The 12,720-nt window shown below is 40.1% G+C and overlaps 1 protein-coding gene across 1 annotated transcript in view; it reads left to right on the forward strand.

Annotated features, from left to right (window-relative positions):
• The window catches only part of LIX1 (limb and CNS expressed 1), a 49,996-nt gene extending 38,005 nt beyond the window's left edge, over window positions 1-11,991 (forward strand). Inside the window, exons 4-6 of the mRNA XM_079144564.1 lie at window positions 678-773; window positions 9,556-9,633; window positions 11,293-11,991. Of these exons, the coding sequence (XP_079000690.1) occupies window positions 678-773; window positions 9,556-9,633; window positions 11,293-11,580 (462 nt within the window). The 3' untranslated portion in view covers window positions 11,581-11,991. The remainder of the gene's footprint in view (window positions 1-677; window positions 774-9,555; window positions 9,634-11,292) is intronic.
• The last annotated feature ends 729 nt before the right edge of the window (window positions 11,992-12,720 follow it).

Consider the following 12,720-nt stretch of genomic DNA (forward strand, 5'->3'; position numbering starts at 1 on the left):
CTTCCCTGGAATTCAGGTCATGGGATATTGAAGGAGGCCTGCATGCCCTTCTAGAGCTTGTGTTAGTTTCTTAGCACCACTCCCCACAACCACACTGAAAGGGAATTTCATTTCTACCCATCACTCACCCACCTAGTTTCCTAAAGATTAAGTGGTCCAGGAGTGAAAAAATATAAACCAAGATCCATGTCTCCAATCCAAATACCAGCATATTATGAATATTTCCCACTAAGAATCATAGCAATAAAATGTGAATGATCCATACAGCTGGAGAATTCTTCAATATCAGTTACATAATCTTGCCTGGCTATCACTGAAATCAGAGCAGGGTCAGTGCTTTGAGAGTTCAGAAAGCAATGAAGTCATCCTCAGACAGTAGCCACACGAGCATTAACACCACCAACAACGAAAACGCTATGCAATGATACAGGAATTTCTACTTTGAAACCACTATTCTATCAAGTATATAATCAGTCAATATTCTAATCAAAAGCTAGATTCAAGTTGATTCCAAAACCCTCTTTATTCTGAATTATGGTGAGATTAAGGATTTTATCCAAAATCAACTGGGACAGTTGGTTGTAAATTTGCTGTGTGGCCACAGAATTAATCCCTGATCACTCACATAAGGGGAGGAGAAATCACTGACATTTTCTTTTTCTGCTTTCCTTCCCAAGGGAACTTTAGACGATGCAGATGACCCTAGCACAAGCATTGGAGCCTATCACTATATGCTGGAGTCGAACATGGGGAAGACTATGCTGGAGTTCCAGGTACCTGCCTTCCGGTTACTCTATCCAGAAGTCCAGGAGAGATGCAGATAACATCACTAACATCTCCTTTTCTAATAGTATAGTTCTCAGCTGGGGGCAGTGGTACATGCCTGTAATCCCAGCAACTCAGGATGTTGAGGCAGAAGGATCTCAAATTCAAGGTCAGCCTGGGAAACTTAGTAAGCTCCTGTCTCAAAATAATATAACAAAGGGTTGGGGATGTAGCTCAGTGGTAAAGTGCCTCTGAGTTTGATCCCCAGTACTGAAAAAAACTATTTGTTTAATTTCCCCTTTCTAGAATAGAGCACCATGGCCCCATTTTAGCCACACTTCAGTAAACTAAAATGAACAAGCAAACCAGGCAAAATTTTCACTTTTACGAAGGGAAGTAAAAGACTTAGGTCTAAGATATAGGTGAGGAGCACAGCAGTCTTACTTCCCTGGAATACCCCACCAGCTTCTTAGTACAAAGTTCCCCTTAAGCCAAATCAATTTTGAAATTCTGGTTGTACCCCTCTAGTTCATAATTGTCATAGAGGAAGTTTCTCGCAATGTACACTGAACAATACCACTTCAATTATGATATTTCTGTTACATAAGATCTGCCTCCTCCTATCATCAATCAAATCAAAAAAGTTAGCAATCTGTTACTCTTTTCCATCTGCTGCTGACAAGCAACAACAGAGCTGAGGAGCTTGCTATGTTACATATTGCAGATGTTTCCCTCCTTACCATGTTTCAGCTTTACCATGGTGTGAAAGCACATTGAACAACCTTTTTTTTTTTTTCTTTCAATATAGTATTCAATAAAATACATGACAAATTCAATATTTAAGTATAAAATAGGATTTGCATTAGATAATTTTGCACACCTGTAGTTCATATTTTGAGCATGTTTAAAGTAGGGAAGGCATGTTTAAGGTAAGCTATAATATTCAGCTAGTTAAATGCATTTTTGACTCAATGGCATTTTCAACTTACAATGGACTTTTCAGACCATTACTCCATGGGAAGTCAAAGTGTGCCTGCATATGCGAAATAAATATTTATGTGAATAACAATAATAATAGCATTAATAAGTGATGCTTATTGGATTCTTTCCACATCTGATGTGATGATTAGCCTTTAACTAATGTTATCATAATTCAATGTGGCAAGTGCTTCCAGGAGGTCAACAACATTACTCTATGTCTTTCTGGAGGACTGCTTTACTGAAATGCCAGGGGATGCTGGATGGATTTCCTTGACAGCTCTGCCTAACCTGAAGCTTCAGATGGGGAACAGGTAGCTTCCAGCCAAGATGACTGTGAGTCCCTGCTGTAGGATAAAAAGGTGGAACTACAAAAGGTCCGTTTTTTCCATAATGATCTAAAACTAAACAGAAAATTAGAAGGGAAAAGAATGACTCATGAGAAGGAATGTACATGTTTAAAAATCACACAGACCAGTGTGTGAAGCCACCTGGAAGCTTGCCCATTCTGAGACTCAGTTTTCTTATCTATAAAATAGAAAGAATAATGCCCACTCTAGATTAAGTAATGTGACATGTATAACGCACATAGCATAGTCCTGCCCACATGGAAGAAAATAATTAAAAAAAAAAAAATCCCTCCCTTTACACCCAAAGAATATTACACTTCTTTTATTATAGAACGAACATTTCTTGCCTCACTACACAGTACCTACCATGTGATTTACTAGCTCTATTTTCAGAAAAATTGAGAATGATTTTGAATGTGATTGAGTCAGTATGCCAAAGATGGAGAAGGTGAGAATTTTTAAAAATCTGAAAATTCCTTCCAAGTACTATGAAAGGCTTTACTCAACCTCCTCTTAGCAATATTTTAATTGCCTTGCTTTGGGCTGTGTTTTCTGTGTGGTCTATGTAATAGGGGATTTTAATATGTGAAATAATAATTTGAATCATACGGTGGAAATGCTTCATAAATTCTCATAAAGAGACTGGATACAGGATAGGGACAAGGAAGGGGAAAACGTGAGGGCGGGGAAAATCCAAAGCCCTCCCCACAGGAGGGATTCTGGCAACCCTGGAGGAAGACCTATGGAGCACATCCCTTTTCCTTCCGCCTGCCTGCTGTGGCCCAGCACATTCCTTAGTGGCCTAGGCTAAATGCATCAGCTTGGGTCTGCAAATAATGGGAACTGACTATAGACCTGGGCTGTTTCTGCAGAGGTGCAGCAATTCAGTCCCCTGGTGGGTCATAGCCATGTATTTGTATCTAGCCATGGATGGCTGTGCCGTAGAAAAACAAGGCTGGTGTCTCCTGACTGCCCTTAGGCTTTCAGGGGGCCCACGCTGCAGCCAGCACTCAGAGGAAACATGATAGGCCTCTGCTTACCTTCACTTCGTGGGAGGGAAGCACGGGAAGCCAGGGCTGCTTGTTTTGAGGTAACCCTGCCACGGAGAAAACTGCCTGCTGTTGGGGGTGGGGGGAGAATGGGGCAGCAATAGTCGCTGGGTCTTGTCAAGGTCAGCTTCTAGGCAGACATTGACTGAAGCTGGTTAATATTTTTATTCTGAAGCCTAATGCAATCCATGGAAGAGTTGTTTATTTACATCTTTGCTAAATTCTCCAGGTCGCCTTTTAAAACCTCATCCCATAAACAAATTTCCTCTTAAATCCATTCTCTTGGGTGGGGAGATGGTGCCCACCTGTTTTTCAAGTTCTCCATTTACAGTGTTTGTTTTTCTTATTTCTGATGAATCACAGAACCAAGCCAGTCTTTCAGACAAAGTTCCAGAGGGAAGGGGTGAGCATTTTCTCCCTGACAAAGTAGCCGAAAAATCAAACATCATGTCTAATAGGAGGCAATACCAGGCAGAACCCTGAGGACAGAGCCCAATTGTTGCCAGTTTAAATGGAATGAATGACAAAATGAACCAGGAAAGCTGTGTATTGAGAGCTGCAACTGCAATTTTGCCTGAAGAGGAAAGAAACACAGGCTTTATTCTCCATTCAACTTGAATTTTCCTTGCTGATCATGACCCTGGCTATATAATTTGCAGAGCCCAATGCAAAACAAAAATGCAAGGGTCTTTGTTCTAAAACTATTAAGAAGTCTGAGACTGTGGCATATTAAACCAAGTGCAGAACGCTGTGATTGCATAGACCTCACACTCATGAAGCAGGGCTTGCTTCTGACAGACCTATGAGAAGAGCCCTGACTAGGGTTAGATGAGTCAAGCCTTTATCTCTGGCCCAAAATTGAAACAGACACTGAAAATACTCAGTGATCAAGATAGATAATGTTATACTGTAATCTTTTAAAAACTCAAAACTAACGCAAATTCCTCCTAATAAACAAAATCAAAATTTTAAATAAAAGTCATTTAGCGTGCATGAATCATCTCACTCAGCCTAAACCCTTCCTGACCCACCTCATTTTCCCATCAGTTCAGTCAGGCTCCCAGGCTTCTAGACTATTCCATATAACAAACACCAGGGCCCAAAAGACTTCAGCCAAGAGCAGACCTGGTGGAACAGACAATACTAACTTCCTTTAGAGTGACAGGACTTCTGCAGGTAGAAAGCAAGACGGCAAGCACCAGGCAGCAAGGAAGTATAGTGGGACTAGGAAGAGATTCCTCATAGGTCCACAGCAGCCTCTCCCCATCAGTCTGCAATAGTGCAAGGGTTTTCTGGGGTTAAGCATATCTCACTCAGTGTTAGGAAGATGGTGAATTTCATCTTATGAAGGGAAACAGAGAAGCGGGACAGGAAGTATAGTGGTGATTACTATCTCTACAAAGGACAAATCCTAGGTCAGGATATAATGTAAGAGAGTGAAAGGAGATCATTTTCCCTAGAGAATTTTAGCAACCAGGGCAACATTGAAGAGGTGGTCGTGTTACTGTTGAAGTGAAAAACAGCTGCTTGGTGATGGGATCATGATTCAGACAAACCAGAGAAGGAATCAGGAGGCAAAAATGGTTATAATTCTCTTTGGGGAAGTTTGTGAGACATGAAGGTTGTCAAGGGGCAGGAGAAATGTTTCCATTTCTTTTCACAGTGTAGTTGTGGATTTTAGAATCTTTGGGGATTTTCAGATTGGAATGACATCATTTAATCTGGAAGAGGCAGCCCTTAGTTTAGAGATAAGAATGAGAGCCCAGAAGACCTTGGAGGGAGAAGAGTACATTTTTTAGACAACTATCAGAGGATGAATCAAAAGCCCGAATAGCAATCATCTGTTTCTCAAACTAGACTACAGGAATGATAGGACAATATCAAGATGATACTGGAAACCACAAAATAAATCCAGTATATTTTACTTGATTGTCAATTTTAGATAGGGGCTGAGGGTGTAGCTGCGTAGAGCTCTTGCCCAGCATGCACAAGACTCTGGGTTCAACCTCTAGTACCACAAAAAAACCCAAACTTTACATACAGATTTGGAGTGGGGGGGGGGGGTCAGGTGGAGGAGTATGGTGATATTTATCTTCTTTTTAAAAAATGGAAATACACAATGAATATAATGCTCAAGTAGATTCTTTATAAAATATGAAAACAAAAGAAATTTTCTACTTACAAATATTGACCCGCCTATTGCATCATAGATCCTGTTCCATATCAGAGCATGCACAGTTTATGTTCACTTTTATGGTTACAAAGTATTCATGAGTAGGTTTGGTGGGAAGGGTAGAACAAATTTACCCTCCAAAGTCACTGAGGCTACTTTTCATGGAAAGATGGAGAAGCACAGCAATGAAAGACTCATTAGGCAAGATTTGTGTTCTGGAACAAAGCCTTCCACTGTTCCATATTAGTGCAGTGCTGTGATGGAATGAAAACCTGGATGGGGTCAGGGGGAGGAGAGGCCATGAGAGGGTCGCTTCCCTGGATATTAGACCCAGGACCCCAGGCAGACAGTGGGTCTCTAGGACAGAACAAGCAACTTGCCTGATATTCATATTGTATTTTTATTAATGGAAATAAATGGTTTTACTTTTATTGTGGCTCTCTGGGCTCCCAAGGTACTTACTGTTCAGTGGACCACAGGAAAGAGAGCCAAACTTGATCCCAGACTGAAAAGAAGAGAAACACTAAATTATAATGGCAGATTTAAAATAAGGTTAGGTAAAACTATGTGCTCCTCCCACAGTTAGTTTTAGAGCTTTAAAATTTGCCAGATAATTTTAAGATGCCTACATCTATGACTAAATATGTATCTCCTGGTTTTCCTAATGAAAACTCTTTCCTGAGTAAGCAGAGGTAAGGACAGTTAATTAAAGTCAGCTTTTTGTATAAGTAGGACATCTGTCTAAATGTTTTTCATAACTTTTCATGAGCAGGAAATTCTTTAATTATATTGAGTAATTTTCCAATAATTATGTGGTTGTGGTTTATACTATTAATCCTAATAGATGTCTCTCTGGCAAAAACAAAGAAAAACAAAAATCCCTCTATAAGTGAAACACAGATAACTTCAGTGGATTCTAGTTATAACTACATTAGGAAAATAAAAGTCTTTAGTATGTTGATATGCCTTAGCTTGCCCTTGATATCAGGCAGTGAAAGGAAAAATGGAGCTCCTGCAGAACTCAATGCCCTCAGATGTAGACACTGTCCACTTGTTTATGTGTGTGGGGGGGTGTGTATAACATGTTATAATGTCAATACAATTTTATTTGTCCACAATTTGAGGCATTTTTTGACTGAATTTATAAATTTAGAGAAATTTACAGTTTTTTTGTAGTTTGTCCATTATATGTTTTGTATTGTCATGAGATAAAATCACAACAAATTTAGTTTAAAGATTTAGTTGACTTTTATTCTAGAATCGGACAAGATTTCCATAAAATAGAATAAGCATTCTGATGAACTCAGCAGTAAATATTGAATTTATAGGCAGAAAACAGCTAAAGAAAGCAGAAACAGACTTGACTCCTTAAGTTGGGTCCCAGCATGCTGGAATAAACACCTCTTGCGGTTTGCATCAAGTGATGCCTCCTGCAGTTGATTGGGGTTGCCGTCCATCCATGGGACAGAGTTGGGGTTTCCTTTTTGGGGGCCTTACATTTGGGGGCTCGTCCGGGAAAAGATGGCCCCCCTCATCCGCGAAGTCGACCTTGGAGAAGCAGCCACCCCCAGATGACTTTACAACCTGCTCTTCCCCATCAGGCTTCTTCCTGGGACCCCTCAATTGACCCAATTTTTTAAAAAAGAAGGAACTCCAGACTGCTTGCCCCTCGCTGCCCCCATTCAGCTTCGAAGCAGCCAGAATGACCGACGCCCCTTTTCATTTCCTTAACAAGCAGTTATGGGTTCCTACAGCTAAAGGGGGGAATGAAGCCAGAATTGGGAATAGGTAGTTAGTGTAGAAATAGGGGATCGGGTCAAATTGAGGAAATGAAGCCATGAGGTCATCTGCCTCTGCAAGTTGGAGACTGCCCCTGGAAGAATGGAATGTCAAGGATCTCTGGAGGCCATTGATTACCAAATTTACCTGCCTTTATCAAGGACTGTTTATCAAGGACTTCAAACAAGGGGCTGCTAATTGGTGGCCCACCCCCTCGGCTCTTGCCTGCCTGAAATCGCCTGGTCACCTTCATCAGGAGAAGAGTAAGTGCTGTACAGGCACTAATGCTCAGGCAACAATACCAGTCCCTCCGCCAAGGAAATAGCTTTGGAGAAGAGTATATAGAGACAGAAGTTCCATGATTAGAACTTACCAGAAAAGAAAATGGGGAAATGAAAGAATGGACATTTTTTTTAAGCTGTTTGTTTTATCTTAACTCCCTAAGGTCACCCTCCCAGTTATCTCAACTCCCTAAGGTCTCCCTCCCATTGTCTCAACTCTCTAAGGTCACCCTCCCAGTAATGGGAACAAAGCCCCTAAAGCTGTTCCAAGAAATCAGCCCCAAACAGGGAGTAAAAGGGTAAATTGAGCCAGATAGCTAGATAGTGCTCAAACAGTAGAATTACCAGAAACTATTGACCAGAATCTACGCCCTGTTGTAAAACATTGTGAAACATGTTGTATGTTATCAGCAAACCCAGACCCCCTTTGAAATTTCCCGGCAGCTTTGTCCCCCTTTCCCTTTCATGTGCGACCCCTCCCGATGTGTGGTTTCTGCCTTTATAAACCTACAAGATTTTCTGCTAGGGACTGGACTCCTCGAGTTGGGTCCCAGCGTGCTGGAATAAACACCTCTTGCGGTTTGCATCAAAAAAAAAAAAAGAAAGCAGAAACAGAATCAAAAGTAGATTGGTTGTTTCAAAATTAATTTCCTTGTAAAGGTAAAAGCAGGACGACTTCCTTATCATGCTGGGATCCCAGCTACAACTGGGATCTCTCTCTTCTGGTTTCTTGGAAGATCAGAAAAATAGCTTAGTTTCAGCTTGGTAACATATAATATTAGCATGAGTGACTCCATTTTGGTTTGGTCTGTTGGGTCCTGCAAAAGCTCAGTCAAAACTAGTATCCTCCTATAAATTTTATTTCGTGATATTTACATATTTAGTTTGGGCTTAAATTCTTAAAATTTAAATTGTTTTCTTTAATAAGGTAACATGGTTACATGATTCAAAATTCAAAAGGTTTTCTAAAAGATTAGAAGAAGGATCCCACTCCTGTCTCCCAGGTATACATTTACCATTCCTAAAAATAGCAAGTGCTACCAGTTTTGTTTTGTTTTGACTTTTGATACTGGGGATTGAATCTAGGATGCTTTACCACTACATTCTTATTCCCTGGCCTTTTCTCCACCTCCCCCTCCCCCTCCTCCCCCTACTCCCCCTCCCCCTCCCCCTCCTCCTCCTCCACAATTTCTTGCTAAGTTGCTAAGACTGGTCTTGAACTTGCCTTCCTCCTTCATCAGTCTCCCAAATTACTGGTATCCACCACCACAACAACCAGATTCTTATTGTTTGTTTTTGTTTTTTTCATTAATTAATTTATTTTACTATTATTATTTTGGTTCTCAGGATTGATCTCAGGGCCTTACACATGATAAGCACAGGCTCTAACACCTGAGCTACATCACCAACCTTATTACCAGATTCTTTTATGCTTTGTCAGAACTCTTCTAGGCAATTACATGTCAATGTGTATATAGGGAGTTTCTCTTCTTTTTTATTTTTCAAATAGATAATTTTTTTAACCTTTATTTTATTTATTTATTTATTTTTATGTGGTGCTGAGGATCCAGCCCAGTGCCTCACACATGCTAGGCAAGTGCCCTGCTACTGAGCTTCAACCACTGCCCCTCTTTTTTAATCAAAAGTAGCACAGAGTATACATTGTTGTGCACTTTGCTTTTGTTTTGACAATATATCATGGAATTCTTTGCATTAGAACTTAGAGCGTGTGCTCATCCTTCTTGTATGTGAAGTATTCAGTAGCATGGATATATCATACTTGTTTAATAATTTCTTTCTAAAAAAAAAAAAAGAACATTTAAAATTTTCCCAATCTCTGACAACTTCAAAAAACAATGCAACATCTAACTTTGCCTTTACCTTATTTTTCAGATGTGCTGGTATATTTAGAAAGCATCTTGGGTGTGTTATTATTAGAGTATATGAGTTTTCAATGTTGAGAAATACAAGTCATTGTGTTATGCAGGCACAGATATAGCAAGGGTGTGAAGAATGAATTTTCCAGGAGACTGGGGACTCTGGTCTTTGAAAAGTCCCAATGTATTATGATACTATTGTATGTTTCCCTAATATTTTGGGGGATCAGAGTTATGCCCTGGTCCTCTCTTGCAGATGGACACATCTGCTTCATGACTAATGACAGGTGTTCCATTTCCTAGGAGCTGATGACCATTTTCCAACTACTGCACTGGAATGGAAGTCTAAAAGCCCTTCGTGAAACAAAGTGTTCTCGACAGGTGAGACTGTCCAGTCAGCACTAGAGTTGCTCTGTATGATGAAGCAGATGGCTCGCAGTCATCTTCTTGGGAAATTCCCTTGATGCAGATTATTTCTCTACTTAAATTTCATAATTATTTATAAGAGTAGAGGGTGCATGAAGAAATACATAAAACAGTCCAAATACACGAAAAATGTCTGGGCATAGGACTGATATAAATACCCATACTGAATGCCGAACACAGCCACCATTGCCAGGCTTGGTCTCCAAGTCAGATGCAGAATCTCCTCTGTGTGACTGTCCTGCCTGCTTCAGCTTGATGCCCTCAACCTTCTAGTGGAGAAGGAAGTTGAGACACACCATCTGGAACATTCTTACTGCCAACAGGCAAAGGTGGTTGTGATTAAGGTATTTCCCCACACATACACACACCAAACATTCCCACTGACCACAGAAAAGATTGTTAAGTTGGACAAGCTAGTATTCAATCACCTCAATTTTTCAGCAGTTCTTCCTTTTTCAGAGACAGAGTCTCTCACTCTTTCTGATGAAAAGCACCCTTTCCCCCTTGTTAATAGCAAACGTAAACCCTCCGTATTTAATGGTCTTCACTTGCTGGCCTCTGGGAGATATATCTTTCTTTAACAGAATTTGAAAGACTGTAGTTTATTTTCGAGAATTTCCTAACAGGAATTTGTATGAGGAACAAAGCCTCTATAGTCAGCAAGTGGAGGGTGAATGTGAGAGTTTTCCTGTGCCCTGCTGCCCCAGGAGTTTTCTGTTGTTCTTTGCTTAGAAAGCCTGGTTTTCAAAATGTCAAAAATGGAAAAGAAATGAGTAGCTGACAATGGCTTTGGCTATTTTTTTCCCCTTTCCTTTGATTTTGTAGAAGTCCTTTGAAATATGCTGGGTTGGTTATAAACACTTTTCCATGATTGTTTTTAATTTGTTAAGGTCATAAATAAATACCACATGTTTTTGAAAATAAAAATAAGCAATGCATCCACTCCACACAATCAAACCTATACATGACAGTAGGATGTATTAACAATTGAATTGAAGGTGGTGGCTGATTTTTAATCATTTCCCAAGCAAGAGACACTGTACCATGTCTCAATACCATGAAGCTATCATTATCCTAGCAATAATAATAATGTCTATATTCCATAATACATTTTTAACATTCTCTTTGTAGTTACTATGAACTATCTAGACTGTCATTTTCTGTATGCTAATAGCACAGCAACTGGGAAGCTGACTCTCCAGGCTTCCAACAAGTCTTGTTCTGAAGCCCCCTTGATTAAACACTTCCTGCAATAGGTGTTTCACTCTTTCTAGCTTGTTAAAGGAAATAATGCTGGGCAGACGTGTCCAATGAATGAATGAGGCAGTATTCATACCAGTTGTTACAGGAATATATTTTCAAAGAAAGGCTTGCATTTTCTAGAGATGTAAAGGGCTTTATTTTGTGAACATTATTGTCATTCTTAATAGTGTGTTTTGATTCAGACCCAAGCGACTTGTTTGGTGAGCCAAAATTAGCTCATCGTTTCCTTTTTAAATGCATGTCCAGGAGATTTGGTAAAGCCCAAGACTGGAGGGCAGGGTGTGGGAGACCTTGAGCACAGTGCTTCTGTGGCTCTTAACTGCCACTGAACTTTGGTTTCTTGGTTCCCAGGAAGTCATCTCCTATTATTCCCAGTATTCACTAGATGAAAAGATGCGCAGTCATATGGCCCTGGACTGGATCATGAAGGAGCGGGAGTCACCAGGAATTCTCTCTCAAGAGCTACGAATGGCCCTGAGGCAGCTGGAGGAAGCTAGGAAAGCAGGACAAGAATTGCGGTTTTACAAAGAAAAGAAAGAAATCCTAAGCTTAGCCCTGACTCAGATCTACAGTGAGCCTGACCCTTCCTCACCCAGTGATGACCAACTGAGCCTTGCGGCCCTTTGTGGCTACCACTAGCAAGGCCAGGTCCCGGTGTCCCCAAGGACTCTAACCTTAGGAAGCTCTTGGAAGGAGCATCAATAGCTACTACCTTAAGGCTGTACTAATACCCCATCCATGCCATTCATAGACGGTGTGAATAGTAGGCCTGCTCCAGATCCCAACCTCCCACTTGATTTATTTTCTCATCACTTCCTCAAGAGTTTTGCCTCAGAAGAAAAGACTGAAGACAAGATTGTTTGAAAAAAGCAATTTTCCAGGGTTGGCTCAATCTAAAACCTAGCTGACATGTGCCTTGCTAGACTGTTCATGTTGTTTTAAAGAATGGACCGATATAGGACCCACCAGAAAACAGCAGCCAGGACCAGGGGAGGTAGGAGGATAGCAATTTAAAAAAAAAATACTTGGAATTTAATAAACAACACAGATTGTTTTAAAAAATATAAAGGGTCAGAGTCTCTTTCTAATCTCTGAAAGCTAAATGTAAGTTTATACTCCACAAGTATAATCTAAGGCAGCTATGGGAATTTTTTCTGGACATTTCACTATCAAATGTAGCAACAGTATAAAAATTTTAGATAAATTTAATGTGGATGAAAACACCATTGTAATAATTTTTTGAAATCCATATTCTTCCATAGGTGAGGATAAATGTCACTGAGGGTGGTACTCTCATTATCATTCCTCCAGAAGAATTAATATCCAAATTTTGAGTCTTACAGTCAATCACGTTCGGGTTTTTGTTTGTTTTTTGTTGTTGTTTTTTGGTACTGGGGATTGAACCCAGGGGCACTAGACCACCAAGCAACATCCCCAGCCCAATTTTTTGTATTTTATTTAGAGACAGGGTCTCACTGAGTTGCTTAGAGCCTCGCTTTTGCTGAGGCTGGCTTTGAACTCACGATTCTCCTGCCTAATCTCCCGAGCTGCTGGGATCATGTTCATTTTTAATTCGCAAATAGATAACTTGAAATAATTTGCTTTGATTTTTGCTATTGCAGATATATCTATGATAGAGATATGATAGATATGATGGAGATACTTGAAGCATTAAAACATTTTGAAAAATCATTAGCACGTAACAAAGCACTTTTGGTCCATTTCACAGACTAGAGAGATCTTCAGATGTCTTTGTTGTTAAATACATAAGAAACCAGG

This window comes from Sciurus vulgaris (genome assembly GCF_902686455.1).
Source record: "Sciurus vulgaris genome assembly, chromosome: 6".
In the NCBI taxonomy this organism is placed as follows: Eukaryota; Metazoa; Chordata; class Mammalia; order Rodentia; family Sciuridae; genus Sciurus; species Sciurus vulgaris.